Here is an 18,432-nt window from a genome sequence, read left to right on the forward strand (position 1 = left end):
TGCCCCCTGATCATGCAAGTGACCCTCCTCTGGACCCTCTCCATATTGTCCACATCCCTCTTGAAGTCTAGTGCCCAGAACTGGACAGAGTACTCCAGCTGCGGCCTGACCAGTGCCACATAGAGGGGGAGGATCACCTCCTTGGACCTGCTTCTGTGGATGCATGACAAGGTGTGGCTGGCCTTCCTGACTGCATGCCCACACTGCCGGCTGATGTTCATCTTGGCATCTTGTTTTACTCTAATTTGTAAACAGTGACTTGTTATATATAGTGGTATCACAAAAGGCTCAAATGTTAATTTTTTTAAATACAAGCAAAGCTTTTTTCTGGGTATTTAAGAATTGTCTTAAGTAGGTGTTAGCAACAGTTTTGCATATCACTGCTGTGGGCTGCGTAGCTCTGTACCTGCTCCATGCCATGTGAAGCTGCTTGCACTTGCCTTGCTGCACATGGCCTTTCTACAATGTGGGTAAGCACAGGTATGAAAGAGCAGCAGGGAGGCCGGCTGGGAAAGTAACATGTGACTCAGTACAGCTGGCCTCTCAATCTTCCTTGCTGCCCCTAGCAAGGTCAGACCTTCCCAAAGTGGGTCCGGCCTGGGCATGATAGGTTGCCAACACCTTGTCTTACGTAACATACCATAAAATTACTGGAACTAAAACCACTTCTTTACAGAAGTTTGTAAAATATGTCAAACTCCTCCCCCTTAATGTGCCCTCCCAGCAGATATCAGGGTGATGAGAACCAGGACCTGTGATCAGGAAACTTCTGCTACCTGTTTGAAGAAAGGCTCTTCCACTCCTTCTTCCTGGTCTGGTGGTTTATAGATGATTGTTTTAGGTGGCTTGGTGGGGGAGGGGGAATAAATTTTCCAGTCTTTTTTTCCTAATTTGGAAAAAAAAACCCCAATTTGATGTTGCAGGGTCAACATTAAGAATTTTCCACATTTTAATTTAAATATGTCAAGCTCAGTTTTTCATTTTATTCTATTTTTTGTAAGAGAAAAAAAAATTATTAGGAGAATATTGGAAAGAGAATATTGGTACAGTAGTTTAACAACGTTTATTCTTAAACAGTAATTTCAGTTTTACCAGTCTAGATTAAACATGTAAGGTTTGGGTTGAAATGTAACTTGTATTTTTAATCTAATGAAATTACAGTATTGATTTATAAAATATGTGCTTTCTTTCACAGGTGGGAAGAGTGCAGTATTAACAGCTCTTATTGTTGGCCTCGGTGGGAAAGCTACTGCAACTAACAGGGGATCCTCCCTGAAAGTATTTGTGAAAGATGGAGAGTCGTAAGTGAAATGTTTTGTTCATGTGTGAGGGGAGGATCATGCGGGTGGACAACACCAGAAATTGGGTCCATTTACATATAACATGCTGTATCAAAGTTTAGGTTCCAGGGGCTTATAATAGTATATGTCTAATGCATTTAGATTTCTACTTAGTGCAGACAGTTCTTTCAGTGCATTTCAGTTTTGAACTATGCATAAAGCTTTGTTTGTAGCTGTGAGCTTCTCTGGAAAAAACAGAAATACCACTGTAGTGGCTGAATCTAACTAAATTTCTTGGGCCAAATTTTGCAGTCTAAAGATTTGAAAATCTACTGTTGGAAAATCCATTTTATTATTCTGTTGAGTGTCTCTAAAATTAACAGTGAATTAACTTACACTTTTTGTTTGAAGTTCTGCAGATATTTCAATAACATTACGAAACCGAGGCAGAGAAGCCTTTAAACCAGAAGCTTATGGTGACTCTATTATTGTGAATCAGCGTATTAGCACAGATGGCAGTCGTAGTTATAAAATGAAAAGCAAATCAGGTTTGGTGATACTTTAATTCACATTATGTATTTAGAGCTTTAAGCATATTTCATCCCTTTTAATTTTTTTTAAGTTTGGAAAGAGTCAGGGTGACAAAGTCATGGATCTGGAACATGGGATTTCTTTTGGGTGGATCCAGATGTGGTGGAGGTAATTGGCAGCATTGGGAAATACTGGGGATTAATACAACAATTGTTGCTGTCACCCCAATTCTCCCTTCTACCGTCCTGCTGACAAATGTCCCCAGTGAGGCTTCATGCTCTGGTGTTTGGCAGCAGGCCTGCTAGCCCTGGCTTCTCTGCAAGCCCCAGGCTCTGTGGGCTGAATCCAGCCTGGCTACCTTAAGTTTGACACCCCTGCCTTAAATCGGTGAAAATTCAAGACTAAAGAGAATGTGTTTCTTTAAGATGACTCTGAATGTGGGAAATGGTTGATCAACTAAATAAATTAACAATAATATGCTATTTCTGTACTTAAAAACTATATTTTCTTATATAATAGCCACACTTTTTTCCTGAAATTTTGTCATTAAAAACTTAAGGTGAGGAAATTGTATGGACCCTAGAACAAGGCTGAGGAAATATTAGTGCTAAATTAATGTTGTAATTCTGTATTTGAATGCCCATCCCTTTTTTCCCCAGTTTGTACAATCTTTCAGACTAGGCAAAATGTAGAGGGGAACTAATGTACAATGTAGAAGGCATTTCACATGTAGGTGTGTTCTTTTTTTCAACAACTCGTATCTTGTAAAAGTAATAGTTTTTAAATTTGTTATTTCCAAAAGTTGGGTGAAGGCATTTTACATATAATTCATTTTTTAAGCTTCTGAAGGGATATTCAGGACTGCAAGTATTATACAAGTCAATACAGTGTTTAGTAGTAAAGTTTATTGTCTTTCAGGCTACACATTTGCGTGTAAAGAATTTGCAAGAAATAGTATTCTCAAAATATTTGTCATATTCCTACATAAAATTAGGAACGGTGGGCATGCCTACCCATGCCCCACGGCACCGTTGTTAACCGCTTCATTTTGGAAGTATTAAATGACGGCGCAGTAACAGCCCATAGTGCGCTGTCCACACAGCACACGGTTATATTTAGCTGTTAAAATCTCACTGTAGCAATGTACTATAGTGAGGGAGCATGTCGCTACAGCAGTGGTCTCCAACCTCTTTATGGTGAAGATCACTTTTTGACACCCCAGGATCTACTGCCCCCCTGACAAATCGCCTGGATTTTGACCCCGCTCACCCTGCCCAGCCCGGGCAGCAGGGGGCATGGCTCAGCCCAGCCACATGTGTCCTGCCACTCCCAGACATGGAGCCTCCGATAGACTGAGATCAACTGGTTAGTGACCAGTGCGCTATAGTGACATAGCCACAGCATCATGGTTTTCACCTGCTGACGCTACATCACCTTGGTGTCATGTGTAGACATGCCCAGTGAGTTGTGTAGTAAGCTTGGACACTTTTATACTTGTTACCATTTTGGAAATGAGCTGTGGAATTTTTCAGGGTGGGAGGTTAACCTTTTTATTGCTTTCAGGGACCTTGATTTCTTCTAAGAAAGAAGAACTTGTAGCAGTATTGGATCATTTTAATATACAGGTAAGTGCTGAAAAGGCTGAGTTTTAAATAATTTAGGGTTTGTAAATATGTGTAGTCTGTGTTTATAGTTAATGAAAAAACAGACCCAACTTTGATAAACAATGGCAGTTCACACCTCTTCCATTAATTCTCTTACACTTATAATGTTGCTACACTTTACTTCAGGAAGATTATCTTCACAGACCTGATGGTTAAAATGCATTTTAAAAGAAACTAGACAAGCTGTATTCTTCAGAATATTTCTGTCATGGAGGCTGCAGACATAAACACACTGCCTGTGAGCTAGGAGCTGGGAGTCATATAACCTCTTCTAAGAATTCCCAGCTTGGCTTTGGACTTCTCTAGTTTGCTTGTTTGGGTCTTTTCTTTCTAAACTTGAAGCTTATGTTTTTCAGCCTCAAATAGATCATCAACTTGGTTAGTTTATATACCATATTTACTTGAATACCATGGACACCCTTTTCTCACAAAATAGTCTTCCAAAATTGGGGTGTGTATCTTAAGTGGGAAAGTTAATTTCCTACCCAGAATTGCGGCAATGGCATTTCTGTCAAAGCAATACTGAGGAAATCAATTGATATCATGACTTATTATAAGCTACTTGATTCTTGCTTATACCTCTTCACTCAACAGGTGTTAACAACCCACTTTCCTTTTTAATGGTTTTCAAGTTCCACTAATCAACTAATCCTTTTTTTCAGTAATTGCACCAAAGAATTTATAGTTTAGATACTCCTGGTATCTCTTCTGTTTCACAGCTCTGCAGACTGTTTTTAGCTCTTTTTAAAATCCTGGATCTGCCCATGGAATCCAGTCTTCAGCAGCAGCTAGTGTTCAGTTTTTAGCTATGCAGCCAGGAGCTGCCAACAATTCATTTGTGAAGGAGTTAAAACTGTAACTCTTACCTAAGCAGAAAAAGGAGGGCGAGTGAGCTGAATATTAGACTCTATGTGACCATAACTCTGGAAAAATCTTTTTTAATTCGTTCTGTGCATTCTTGGATTCTCTGCATTCTTCTTCCCAAAACACATATGTCGTATTTGGGGGCAGATGGTATGTGAGAAAATATGGTATATGCAGATGTGATTATATTAGATTTTTCTCTTGTATGACAAAAACAGTGTGCCAGTCATATTTCACATTGGACGTAGCTAAGCCAGGATCAAGATGGGTTGTCGAATGCATTGAAGTTACCAGGGCAGTGGAAGATAGGATATATTCTGTATGTGGTTTGTGGTCTGTGAGGGGGTGCCACATTCATGATTGGCACTTCATAGTTAGTAGGGTCGGAAGGGACGTGAACAGATCATCAAGTCCGACCCCCTGCCATGGCAGGAAAAAGTACTGGGGTCAAATGACCCCAGCAAGGTGATTGTCTAGCCTTGTCTTAAAGACCCCCAGGGTAGGAGCCAGCACCACTTTGTTTGGAAGTTGGTTCCTGATCCTAGCTGCCCTGACAGTGAAGTATCGCCTCCTGGTGTCTATTCTGAATCTACCCTCTGCCAGCTTGTGACTATTATTTCTAGTCACTCCTGGCAGTGCTCGGGGGAATAGGGACTCCCCCAATGCCTGCTGGCCCCCCCTGACTAGTCTGTAACAAGCCACTAGATCTCCCTTCAGCCTCCTCTTGTGGAGGCTGAACAGGTTCACGTCCCATAACCTCTCCTTGTAGGGCCTGCCCTGTTGCCCCTTGATCATGTCAGGTTTGTTTGATGCATGTTATCAAGCAGGGGTGGGCAAAATGTAGCCCGCAGGCTGCATGCGGCCCACGAGGCCGTTCAATCTGGCCGTTCAATCTGGCCTGCAGGACCCCTGAAATATTTAGAAAATTAATATTTATCTGCCTCTGGCTGCCTGTCATGTGGCCCTCAATGGCTTGCCAAAATTCAGTAAGAGGCCCTCCGTGTAAAATAATTGCCCGACCCTGTAATATGGAGGAAATGGTCATAGCTGGTTCAGAGTCTGTTAAGGTGTACCCAAGAGAGTTTGTCTTGTAAAAGATGACTTGTTAAATTGAGTCTTCTGTCTCAGTTTTCTTGTGTGCAATGATTGAGACACAGTGAAAAAAAATGTTTACTTCTATTCACTGATCTAGTTAAAGTAAAATTACTCTCTAAATAAACAAGTAACTTCCTAGCAGCCAATTGTTTGTCTGAAAACACCCATGTAAGGTGCCCTTGCTTGTCACAGCGTGTATTTTCTTGGGGCATTTTTACATGCATTTCCGACATGGGGCCGAGCACTTTTGATTAGTGAGCCACACTAATTAAAAGTACACGTCACTATGTCAGGAGCATATGTATCAGCGGCACAGTGCACCTCCGCACTAAGGAAATGGAGTCAGTGGGCTTTGAATTAAAGCACATCAAATGTTTTTTAGTTCAAAGCATACTGCCACCATTTTCTCAGCACGGAGGCGTGCTGCACCACTGATACATGTGATGCATGAGGCTGTCAGAGCGCGTCAATTTACGTGCTCCAGTAGACTTAATTAATTAAGTCTGCTCCAACCAGCGTGTTGAACCAGGCTCTTTGCATGTGTGTCAGTGTCCTTAGTGTTCAGGGGACAGGAAGACTGGGTTGTTTTAGCTTTGTTTGTGGCCTGTTCCTTCAGATCATGGCTGAGTCACTTTTGATAGAAGAAAGTGGAGGAAAAATGGGAATTTGATTTTCCATTTCTGTGAATGTGCTAACTTTCAGAAATACTCAATATTTATTTATAGTCATTTCAAACTAAAAACATTCTGTTGTTACAGGTAGATAACCCTGTATGTATTTTAACCCAAGAGATGAGTAAGCAGTTCTTGCAATCTAAAAATGAAGGTGCCAAATACAAGGTAATCAGAATCACTTTCATTTAAATAAAATATAATTATTGTTAAATAATTTCTTTAACACTGGGTATAAATAGACATTGCCAAATGAAGCATATCTGCTGTGGCTGGATGTGTCCTGCTACAGCTGTTCCACTTCACTGGGCAAGACGCATCACCCATTATCCCACATCGGGCAGGGGCTCAGTCCTGAGCAACAGTGAATGCCATGTTCCTTGGTTACAGTGCCTTGGAGATTCTGTCTTTGTAAATGTGGAAAACTGGGGTTTCCTGCTTGCAGAGGCATGTCTCGGGCAGTCTTTGGGACAGATCTACTTAAGTGGAGAACCCTGGATTTCTCCATTTAGAGACATGCCTTGGAGATTCCAGCAGGCACATGTTTGCAGAAGCCCAGCTTTCTCTACATGCAGAGACTCCCCATGACATGTCTCTAAGCACAGAACCCCAGCTTTCCCCAACTAGGCACACCCTGGAGATTGCCAAGGACACATCTCTAAGTGGAAAACCCCAGGTTTCCCTGCTTTGAGATGCACCTCAGAGATTCTCTAAGGTGTGTCTTGTCTGTACGTGGAGAACTCCATCTTTCCCTACTTACAGACATGCCACAGATTGCCCTGGGCTCATCACTGTAAGAAGGGAAAGCAGGACAGGTATTCCTGGGGCTTGAAGGATCTGATCCTGCACAGGAATTACTGGGGAGTATAGGATTGGGTCCTTTAAGCAATGGGAGTACTTGTCAGGGGCAGCTGGAGAGCACAAGCAGCTCCATGTTAACCATGGTTTTGTGCCATAAACCTAAGATGTCTGCTGCAATAAAGTGGCAGAAACTATTATCACCTTTGTTGCAGTCACAAATTTTGTGTTTTTGTGGCACAACAAGGGTATGGATATCTGTTTGATTAGCCTTCGTGCTGCCATAAAAACAAATTATGGTGGCAGAAAGGAGCCATCTGTTTTCACCCTTTGAAACAAAAGTTAGGTTCTTAAAGGTCATCCTACAAAAGAAAAAAGAGGGATACACACACATGCACGCATGTTCTCGTGAATGCGTATGTGTCTATGCGCACACACATTCAAGTATAAAATATATATGTGTTTGTGTATAATCTGTGTGTTTGTGTGTTATATTTGTTTTCTGGATAAAGTGGAAAATATTTACATTTGGAGTTTTCAAAACAGGTTTACAAGTAGTATTTTAGGTGAGCATTTTGGAAGTTGTCAAATTCAGATACTTGAGATTAATTATCTTCAAAATGCACATGAACTATTCTTGTGTTGGAAAAGATGGATTTTTATATGGATAGAAGGGTAACTCATTATTGTTTGGGAAACTGGTACATTTTTGTTATTCTTGCTACTGGATATTCTGTTTTTGATCAAGCTGATTGTATCCATTAGAATATTTTTGAAAGACTCTCCAGGCTTCCCAGAGCAGCAGGTGGATGCTTTTTGAGTTAATTTTGAAAATACCCAAACTTCTAAAATTCATTTTACATAGTCTGCCAAAACAGAAATTTATCTTTCTTTCCTTCAATTTAGTTCTTTTTGAAGGCAACCCACCTACAGCAGATGAAAGATGATTATTTTTACATCTTGAAGACCAAAGAAAATACAAATCTCCAGATACAAAAAGGAGAAGAGGTATTTACCATATACAGGGACTGTTTCCTACATTTAAGAACAGCTTGGAAGAGCCTATAAAAATAAATGGATACTGTAAGCTATAAATGATTTTTCTGTATCAATTAAAGTGATTCTTTTCCTCTCAAGCTTTTGAAAAAAATATCCTTTCTAAAACTAAATATTGTGTTACAGCCTCTTGTTTTCCATAGCATTTTAATCCTTTACTTTTTTTAGCTTCTTCAAGAACTTAAGGGGCAGTATTTGGAAAAAAAGGAACGATACAAGAGTACTGATTTTGTGAATGAAATGCAAAACAATCTAGAAAAGTTGAAACATAAGATGGCATGGGCACAGGTAACTTTTGATATGATATTTGCTTCCCGAATGTATTTATTTTCAAGTTTGCTTCATTTTTCAAGGTTTTCAAGTTACCTTGAACAGTATGATATAGACTTCCATGTTTTAGGTCAGTGAAGCAGAAAAAGCAATCAAAACAATCAAAGATGGTATTAGCATTGAAGAAGGACGTCATGACAGGTGTGTCCAGAAGCTAAATGAATGGCAGGTAGATATGTTTGTCTTTTAAGCCCCATGTTGATTATAGTTATCTTTTGTCATAGTGGATCAGTGAAATGTATTGAACCTGTAATTCTCCTTGGGTAATTAGAATATCAAACATCTGTATTTTTATGGTACAGCCTAAGTGGAAAAACACTAATGCCATTTTTCACTGTTCATTAGGAGCCTGAACCATGGTCAAGTTAATGATCTTTGCACTGTTTTTCCAGTGTGTTTCAATACTGTTCAGTGGAGACTAGCTCTTAAGAGGGGATGTTCATTCATTTTCTGTCATTGCAGCGTCAGAGGGATTTTTTTCCCCTTATGCGCTACAAAAATTTGTGAGCTGTGATGGTCAGGTAATATGGAATAAACTGTTGATAGGGTGATCCATGTTCCATGTTTACTGGGACAGTCCACTTTTAAATTCTTGCCCTGGTTGTCCTGTTATTTTTTTCAAGTGAATGTTTTTGTCCCATTTTTCAGAAAGCTTCCCACTGAAAGAGTGTTCATTTCAAGAAACTGATGAGATGCCCAGGACAGGTATCTCTCAGAGTCATGTGCCCCATCCTAAGGGGGTCAGAGAGGACCCTTTTTGCATAATCCAACAAACAGCTTTTGGATAACGATCACATTTAGTTCTTAACAAATTTGTTCTCTATTTTGCTTTAAAGGTCAAAGTAAATGAAGCAGAGAAAAAGTATGAGGTCATTAGAGATAAATTAGAAAAGATAAGTGAAGAAACACAAGCATTAAAGCCTCAGTGTATTTCTTTGAAAGAAGATGTGGAAGCAAAAAGAAAAGCACACAACGAAGCTGAGGTTGGTTGAAAAAAGCTTCCGGAGCCTTTAATGATAGCCCCAATTCTGAAATCTACCTAGAAATCTATCCATGTGCCACATCTAGCCCACCAATTGATGCTGTCCAGCCCATGGTGCCAGCAGAGGCTGGAGCCAGAGCCGCCATCCACCCATGGGCCATATAGAATCAATTGGTGGGCCATGGGTGGCAGCTCTCTCTCTGGCGTTTACTGGCATGGCAGGGAATGCTGGGTGAAACAGCCCTGACTGCATGGCAGCCTGAGAGATGAAGTACAACTCTGTGGTGCTGGGTGGGCAGGCGAGGCTGCTTCCACACCATGTTCCCCGCTGCCCCAGCAGAAGCTAGTGCCTCGCTCGGCCGCCAAGAAACAGGGGCAGGCAGGGGGGTGAACTGAGTCACCCACCCTAGTCCCCCCAGACAGGGTCTGCACAGTGGGGATGGGGTTGCAAGAGGTAGAGGCATTTGACCCCATCCCCACACAGTCTAGCTCTGCAGGGCTACAAACACCAAACTCCCACTCCTGACACAGTGCAGCTCTCAACCCCGTTCCTGCCTGCTGGTGTCAGCCAAGTTGAGTAGTGTGGTGGTGGGGCACAGGGAGGAGCAGAGATAAGATGCTACAGCCCCAGGTGGGCTCATGTTCCTGCTGCTGCTCTGGCGCTAGCCTTAGTCTGGCTGCAGGGAGCTTGTGTGTGAGAGTGGGAGTGAGTGAGCATATGTACACACACACAGCCCTCAACAGATCACCAAAACTTATTAAATGGCTGTCCAACCCAAATAATTGTCCACCCCTGACCTAGATGGACTCCTGCATCTTGTGCAGAGGTTTAGTGAAATAAAAGTCAGTTAGTGCAAAATTTTCTGCCTGTACTAAACATTTATTAGGGTCACATTAATATAATTACATAATTAGAAAAAGAACTGATTTGAAACTAAAGCATTGATCTTCTTTTGAAATATTGTGAAATATTGTGAAAGAACATTCATCAGAGATAGCTGACCTGTCAAAATAATGCAGGTATAAATTTTGTTTTGTGAAGACCACACAAGCCAACCGAAATAAGAATGAATAAACTATCTGTCTCATTTTCTTCATAGGCACTTTATAATCGCTCAAAAAGTGAATTAAAGCACATGGAAAAAGATGCTGTACAATTACACAAACGGATTGAAGAACTGAAAAATAGGTAAATGTTATAATTTAATATATAGGGATGTATAATTATAATGTAAGATGTATTATGGAGTGAATGAGCTTTTCTGATTTGGATGAGAAAATTGCCTGTAGCGCAAGAATTTAGTCATTTGAGCAATGTCAGGTTGAGTGAGTAATTCCCAGGCTCTATCACTTTAAAGACATCTGGCAAAACTACTTCTTTCTGTAACTGAAGGACTGTTTGTATTGAGTGATTGATTGATGATTGATTGGACAAAACAAAAGCAACTTTTTAATAAAATTTATTTTCTGAAATGCTGATGTTCTAACTGAACATTGCTAAATTATGCCAATGGATTGAGGAGCAAGGAATGTGTTTAGGACATACAAACACAATGAAAAATCTTAATCAGGTTCTGTGGTAAAAAAGATAAGCGGCTGCTTCTCTTTTTGTGGGGGATTTGCTGAATACAGAAAATATTAACTGGAGCAACCTTTTATGTAGAACTTATATACGTAGTATTACAACACTACATCTGCTCATTCAATTATCAACTTGCTTTCTTTTTTTGTCTTTATTTTAGTGACGTTTAATTTTGTTTGGGGTAATTTGTTATAATCAATGTGTGTCCCTTTCACTTGGATCTTCCATACAGGTAGAAAGTATCATAGTCTAGCCAATTTTCTGTTGAATAATGTTGTTGTCTAGACTACATGTGTTTGGGTTGACTTCTCATAAGAGGGAGGAGATTAGTTCCATAGCCTACCCTCTTACTGCACCTTGAAAGTATATAGTTATCCCAGTATCTGGCTACTCATGACATCATAATATAGAGTCTCACCTCCCTTTCAGGGAGACTCAGGAGAGTGGCATGCAGACCGGCAGTGGTTTATTTTGGTTTTGCTCAAATGTTTACTTTAGTCTATACCCTGTATCTATACATGATTTACTCAAACAGAATGTTTCTTAGAGTAAGCTATGAACAGATATGGCGTATGGATTGAATTTCTTTGTTCTACTGAGACGTTGGTGACTTGACCGAATCAGTTTTCATATGGTCTTGAAAAGTGTTAATTAGGTGTTAATTGGAAAGTGTTAATCTGAAAAAACTGCAATTTTTTGTAGGAAGGATTTCTTATCTCTTGACTTTACCATCTTGGAATGTTCCCTGCCACCAGGCCTCTCCTTCTTTTATCATGTTCACTGACAAGACTGCTTACATTTTATTTAATTACTTCATGTATCTATTACAGCAGGGGTGTCCAACCCTTTTGAATGTGGGACCAGATCGCAAACTTTTTATCACCCAGTGGCCGGCGAGCCATATTCAAAGCCCTCACAGGACGTGGTTATCACATCAGGAAGTGATGTCACATGACCTTTGACACCAATGAAGGTCCCAAGAATATATGAAAGGGTCATGAGCAAACTTTAAAAGTGGGTTCTCCTTTAAAGGAGAAAAACATGTAACTGTGGCTTTTCTCTTGTGGGCTGGCAGAGTTCCAGCCTGCAAGGGGCTATTTGGGGGCCCCCCATTCCCCACACACTGGGGCACTGGGGTCTGGAGGTAGGAGCAGTGAGGGACACTGGGTTGGGACTGTAAAAGTCAGGGACCCCCCCCCACACACACAGGTGCCGGGAGCCCACAATCACCGGCCCGGCCTAGGAGAGGCGCCATGTTTCCAGCCTGGCCCTACTTGTGGCGCCCCGGCCAGGCAGGAGGTGGCAAAGGCAGACGGCGAGGGCGAGCCTGGCCACCGTGCCACCTCTGCGGGTCTGCATCACCGCACAGGGCTGGAGGGAGCCAGAGCTGGGGCCCGGCAGCACCTCGGGGCGCAGCGAGTGCAGGCTCCGCCCGAGCCCGAGGCCGCCCCATGCGGCATGGCCAATGCTGACAGCCCAGCAGAAGGAGGTACCTGCTTGCACCCCTCTGCCTCCGCCAGCAACCTGGGGCCGGGTGGCCAAGCCAGGCTGCCTCTTGCCTGCGGGTGAGGGGCAGTGAGTTGCTCGGGCTGGGAAGCGGTGGCTTCCCCACGTGCTGCTGGGGATGGGAGGAGGTGGGCTGGGTCTGCACTCGTCTTCCCACACGCACCACGTCCGCAATGTCAAGCTGACGCGGTGCGTGTGGGAACCTTGTCATTTCCCCAGCCCTTCAGCAGCCATTAGGAAGCTGCTGAGGGGCTGGGGGAGGGACAAGGGGCAGGAATGAAAGTAAACTGTGTTTACTTTCGTTTCCCGTCACAGCACCGCAGGCCACAGAAAATGCCTTGGCGGGCCACGTGGCGACCCGCCAGCTGTATGTTGGACAAGCCTGTATTACAGGAAATGTTTGGTTACATCAGCTGCAGCAAATAACAGTTTTAAATCAAAACTATAATATAGTATTTTTGTATTATCTATTTTAAGGCCAACAGGTAAACTCTTTTGCTCTAATTAGATTAGATTAGATTAGTTTAACACTGGTTAGATCGATATGTCACTTGCTTTTTTCACTTTGTTGACCAGACTAGTTGTAATGTCTGTAAAGATTTATGTTGCTGTGACTCAGAAAGACTGTGGGGCCTTCTGCTTTAGCCACACTTCTGCAGCTTGCTTTTTAGCCCCTTGGAAATAATTAAGGTTGTATGCACTCCGAGGGGAGGCATGGAGGGCATGTGCCCCCCAGATTTGTGCACAGGGTGGGGGTGGGCTCCCTGCTGCTTGCTTGAGCTAGGGGCTGTGCTGGCGAGAGGGAGCATTGGGCTGGGGCTGCGCTTAGGGTAGGCGGGGGTTGGGCAGGTGGCGGTGTCTCTGGGAGGAGTGGCTACAGGGTGCATTGGCTGTAGCCCACCCCACAGCCACCCTTCCTACCACCACTGCAACCTGCCCTGGCCCTGAGCCCACAGCAGGCAGCCTGCCCTCATCCCTAATACAAATCCAGGGGGGCACATTCCTCTCATGCTTCCCCCAGGGGTACACGCAGTGGCAGGGAGCCATGCTGCGCCCCCTGGACAAACCGTCCCACAGCCTGCCCCTGGGTGGACAGTGCCTGCCCCTACCCCTGTCCCACTCCTTCCCTCAACATGGGGGTCTTGATCTGCCCCCTCCACCCTCCTTCCTCCCACAGACTTACCGACAGGAGGCTGCCCTCCAAGCTGCCAGGCAGCATATCGACTATTAGATTAGTATCAGCCAATATGGCTGGTTAATAATTGGCCATTGGTATCGATGAAAAAAATATTTATTGGTGCACCCCAATTTTGTTGCTTAATAAAGCTTGCACAATAATAGTACGTCTCAGAGAATTATACAATGTTTTTAATTTCTGGTTTTCTCTGTCATTTGTACTTCATGTTTTAAAAATACTAAATTGTAATTTATAGTGTTAGTGCTGAGCAGATTTCGGAAGTTGAGAAGTTGGAAAAACAGAGAAAAATCACCCACTTCAAAGAACAGTTAAAGACATTGTGTGATCAAGAGGTCATGGTTAGTAAACTACTGGATCTGATTCAGCAGGCTATATATAAGTACAAGGACGAATATGCCAAACTAAAGTAAGTTAAATTTTTCATTTAAACATGACTCTCTAACTTTATCGCAAATGGCGCTTGATCATTTATGTTGGCTGTATTTTCCTAGCATTCCCTGGAGCATTGAGTTTCAATTTACACTGTAGTTTTACATTTCTTAAGATACATTAATTTAGTATAAGAGTATATATTTTCTGTAAGATTATCTTGGGGATCTCTCTACACCTAATTAAAAACTACAATTATAATCTGATTGTAGGCCCTATGATTAATTCTCCACCAAAAAATAGACACATTTGTACAGTGGTAACTGTTAATTTAGAAATGAATTTTCCTTTTCTAAGCATCTAGTAAGACGACCTGTAGTAATGCATTCTGTGACATATAGGAGTTGACGTATGGGGTTAATAACAGGATCACTGGTCAGGAAGCCTTGATTTAATCATTGTTTTCTACAAAAAGTACATTCTTGTTGTTTGATATAAATGTAATACATATTATTCACAAGTCAGAGATAGCTGTAGGTTTCATTTTTAGAAGGTACAGTAAAAGCCATTTTAACTGGGATTTTAGTAACCGGCACACTCTATTAACTGGAATTTCTGGCCAGCCAGCTGGATGCAGAAGAAGCTACTGCTGTTAAAAGTTGGATTATTCTATTATAAAAGCCTTAGTTAGTCTGTCTGTCCATAACACTTTATTCACACTATGATTGGCTGTCTCAGCACGGCCGCTGCCCCCTCTGTGGAGGAAGCGGTGGCGCGAGGAGGTGAGGAAATAGGGTTGGGTGAGGGGGAGAAGCCCCGGATGCAAACTGCTGGGGGGAAGTGAGATCAGGGGGCGGAACATGGTCGAGCCTGTATGGGGTGGGCTGAGGCTGGATGGGGTGGGGAGTGGGGGCGCAGGGCTGGATGCTGGGCTCCACCCTGCTGGCCCCCCGGGGAGGATTTACTGTAGTTGGTATTATGGAGGGATTATTACTGGATGCCCATGTCATAGCCAACTCCTCTTCTTCAGCAATAGCAGGAGGATTTTATATAGAATTGGATTTCTAAAACAGAAATTGGCAGCTGGACCTACTGATGGGCAATGGTGGTGATGTAATGTAGGTAGAGATTTAACAATTGATGCTGCTTGCTGCTGGTGTATTACTTAAAAGTGCAGCAGTACATTGCTTGATTTAGTATCGGCACTAATAAAAGAAAAATTGACATTATGGTTCATTAATAAGCAGCCATCAGTATCATCCCAAAAATCTTTATTGATGTACCCCTAGTATTACTTATGCAGCCTGTTGTTAGTTTTGAGCAACTTAACATTAGTACTATTTCTGCTGCTGCTTTTAGAATAGTTTGTTTCTGGGAGGCACTATTTACCATAATTACCACCAAATGCAATTACTGTGGCATAATTTGGATTCTACTGATATGCTAATACTTGTCTGTGTAGACTGTACATGGCCAGACCCATGTGATAAATGACCAAGCCATGTTTATAGGTCTCTTCATTTCATTTGTAGGGCAGTGTATGTTAAATATTCTAGCTTGCACTTTGCTTTCTAAATCTGCCTTAATGTTACTCTCTCTACTTTGTACATATTTATACCTAACAGTTAAAATTTAACACATTTTTAATATAACTTCAAAAAGTATACAGTTGTTTTGTTGGAAATCTTTCTTCCTACTTGCATTGTGGTTACCCCTGTTTGTACTGTACTACTTCTCTTTGTATACCACTATTGTATAAATCAGCATGCGATACAAAAATGAGGATGGTCCTTGGTGGTCTCCCATTGTCCCTTACATTTCTTGAAGCTTAAAAGTCACTTTCCAATTGAAATGAATTTTACCGTGACATTGTCAGATCTTCATTACTGTAACTTTTGAGAGATGAGATTTTTCTGAAAAGTTGTTTACTTAATTAAAGACAAGATAAGCTATTACAGGATTGCTCAGCCGTCACTTTTCTTCTCAGGAAAGAAGAAGATAAAATGAGACAAGCAGTGCATGCCAAGCAGAGAGAGCTGAGGGAGCTGCAAGAGAGTAAAACAAATCGGTTGAAGAGATTTGGGCAACAAATGCCAGTCCTCCTTGAAGCAATTGAAGAAGCCAACAGACAAGGGCATTTTAAACGTAAACCTGTTGGACCTGTAGGTAAGGACCACTTTAAAAAGTTTGCCACCAGAGTCCCTGTGCTTACCTTCTGACATGAACCGGGGACTTTATTGAACAAGATTTGTTAGTAAGGTGTACAATGCTTTTTGGTTTTGCATTTTCTACTCCTAAGGTAGGAATGCCTAGCCCATTAATTGTCCCTTTGTTACACTTTATAGAAGCAGTCATTGAACCAGTATCTACCAGTCCTGCTAGTTTAACATAAATGTTTTCAGATACTAATAGTTATGAGCCTGGACTTGGTATCAGTAAGTTTTCTAATTTGATGTGATTTCATTGTTTCATATCCTTAGGTGTTTTCATTCGTCTCAAAGATGCTGAACTTGCTCTGGCTGTTGAATCTTGTTTAAAGAATCTGCTTCTGGCATTTTGTTGTGATAATCATAACGATGAGAGAACACTTTTAACCTTGATGTCAAGATATTATGCATCTGGGATTCGGCCACAAATAATTGTAAATAGATTTCGGGATGAAATTTATGAGGTTACGCAGAGGTGAGCTTTAAGTATGGTATTTAACTGTTGGTTCTGCACCCTAATCCACTTGACTTTACAGCAATATGCAGTGCATCTTCTAAGATAAGATCACTGGATTTTTATAACTGGCCGTGCATGTACAATTTGTGTCTTTTTTCCCTTTTTTTAGGGCAGTCTATCATTCAGAATTCCCATCAGTCCTTACAGCTTTGGAAATAGATAATGCAGTGGTTGCCAATTGTTTGATTGACATACGGAAGATAGAAACAATCCTACTAATTAAAGTAAGACTAAACTCAACATTGTGTTTGGTTCAATTTTAAAATGGATATTGTCTGCAAAGAAACAATTACAAAAGATGGTTAAAAATAACAAAAAGAGGGATCAAGCAACTTTTTATGTTGTTGTTGTTTGCAGCACTAGATCAGGGTGGCAGAATCATTTGTTCTCCTGGGCCAGATCTGGACTACAGATTTACCTCTGGTAACAGAGTGACTGGCAGCAGTAGTATTAACTGTGTGAGTGCATGGGCCACTGTGTTAGCTTGGAGAAGCATGGGAATTAGCACAACCATCACTCACCCTTCTGCACTGAAAAAAATCCCCAAAGAGGATCTGTCCCCAGAATCTGGCAGCAGGCGCTGCCCTTCTCACCCTGCTTCCAAATTCCTGGCCCCTGCAGGAGCCCTGGGTTTGGATGACATGCCACTGTGAGTTGGATCCGGCCTGCAGAGTAATGTTTGCTATCGCTGCAGTAGATAATGGTAAAAAAATGCAGATATTGAAGTAGGTGCATCTGTGAAAATTAGTTTGAAATAAAGTCTGCTATACCAGTAAATGGGCACATCTACATGTGATATTAATTTGAAGTAGGTTTTTACTGCGCAGTAAGCCTTCAGGGGGATCACATCTACATGTGCTCCCTCTTGGGAGCAGCTCAGTACAGGGCTGGTCCTGCCCTGCTCTGCCTCACTGCAGCAGCTAGGAGGAACTCCAGGCTCCGCCTGCCCTCCTAGCCCAGGGGGTGTGACAAGAGACACGGGGGTGGTCCCAGTGGGCACAGGGCCAAGAGGTCTGCCAGCCGCAGTGGCAGCTGTCTTTTGGCCCCATGCATATTGAGAGGGGACCTAATGTGTATGGAACCAAGAGACAGCTGCCCATGCAGTGGCAAGAGCTTTCCTGGCCCCAAGCATTTCTGGATACAGCTGCCAGCAGTCCCTCTGCTGGGCAGAAGTGTTTTCTGGGGTCTGTCCAGGGTATGGGGCAGCTGTGGGCAAGCCCCCTGCCAGGTGGGGGTGACAGGGCTCACCAGCAGCTGCCCTGCTTGGCACGGAACTGCCTGCTCTGAGGGGGAGGGCAGAGGAGGCACTGGGAATCAAGCCCTCCTTGTCCCCTGGAGTAGCCAGCTCCTCCCAGTGCAGAGCCAGCTGCTCTAGGGGACAAGCAAGGGCTAGATTCCCAGCCCCCACTTGCTCCCCAGAGCAGTTAGCTCCATGCCAGGCATAACTGGCTGTTCTGATAAGTGAGCAGAGGCTGGGAATACTACCTATATTTATATATAGGACGTAATGATCTACTGAGGTCCCTTCTGACCCTAACATTTATGAATAGGTAGTAGCTAACTGTGCAGGAGACTGATTTACTGCAAAGTGAATGTGAGCACATGTAGATGTGATGCTATACTGCGCAATAAACTAATCTACTGCTCAATAAACCATCTTGTGTAGATGATTTACTGTGCATAGATTCATAGATTCATAGATACTAGGGTCGGAAGGGACCTCAATAGATCATCGAGTCCGACCCCCTGCATAAGCAGGAAAGAGTGCTGGGCCTACATTAC

The 18,432-nt window shown here is 42.5% G+C and overlaps 1 protein-coding gene across 2 annotated transcripts in view; it reads left to right on the forward strand.

Annotated features, from left to right (window-relative positions):
* LOC109311630 (structural maintenance of chromosomes protein 6-like) overlaps positions 1-18,432 on the forward strand; it is a 70,469-nt gene that overhangs the window by 11,641 nt on the left and 40,396 nt on the right. The window contains exons 4-16 of one of the 2 annotated variants that reach the window (XM_019537371.1): positions 1,196-1,301; positions 1,692-1,828; positions 3,375-3,436; positions 6,193-6,273; positions 7,810-7,911; positions 8,128-8,247; positions 8,360-8,458; positions 9,126-9,272; positions 10,372-10,460; positions 13,793-13,963; positions 15,914-16,092; positions 16,407-16,608; positions 16,760-16,874. In XM_019537371.1, the coding sequence (XP_019392916.1) occupies positions 1,196-1,301; positions 1,692-1,828; positions 3,375-3,436; positions 6,193-6,273; positions 7,810-7,911; positions 8,128-8,247; positions 8,360-8,458; positions 9,126-9,272; positions 10,372-10,460; positions 13,793-13,963; positions 15,914-16,092; positions 16,407-16,608; positions 16,760-16,874 (1,610 nt within the window). The remainder of the gene's footprint in view (positions 1-1,195; positions 1,302-1,691; positions 1,829-3,374; positions 3,437-6,192; positions 6,274-7,809; positions 7,912-8,127; positions 8,248-8,359; positions 8,459-9,125; positions 9,273-10,371; positions 10,461-13,792; positions 13,964-15,913; positions 16,093-16,406; positions 16,609-16,759; positions 16,875-18,432) is intronic. The other variant, XM_019537372.1, reaches the window with a different exon arrangement.

This window comes from Crocodylus porosus, unplaced genomic scaffold (genome assembly GCF_001723895.1).
Source record: "Crocodylus porosus isolate Cpor-Errol unplaced genomic scaffold, CroPor_comp1, whole genome shotgun sequence".
Classification (NCBI taxonomy): domain Eukaryota; kingdom Metazoa; phylum Chordata; order Crocodylia; family Crocodylidae; genus Crocodylus; species Crocodylus porosus.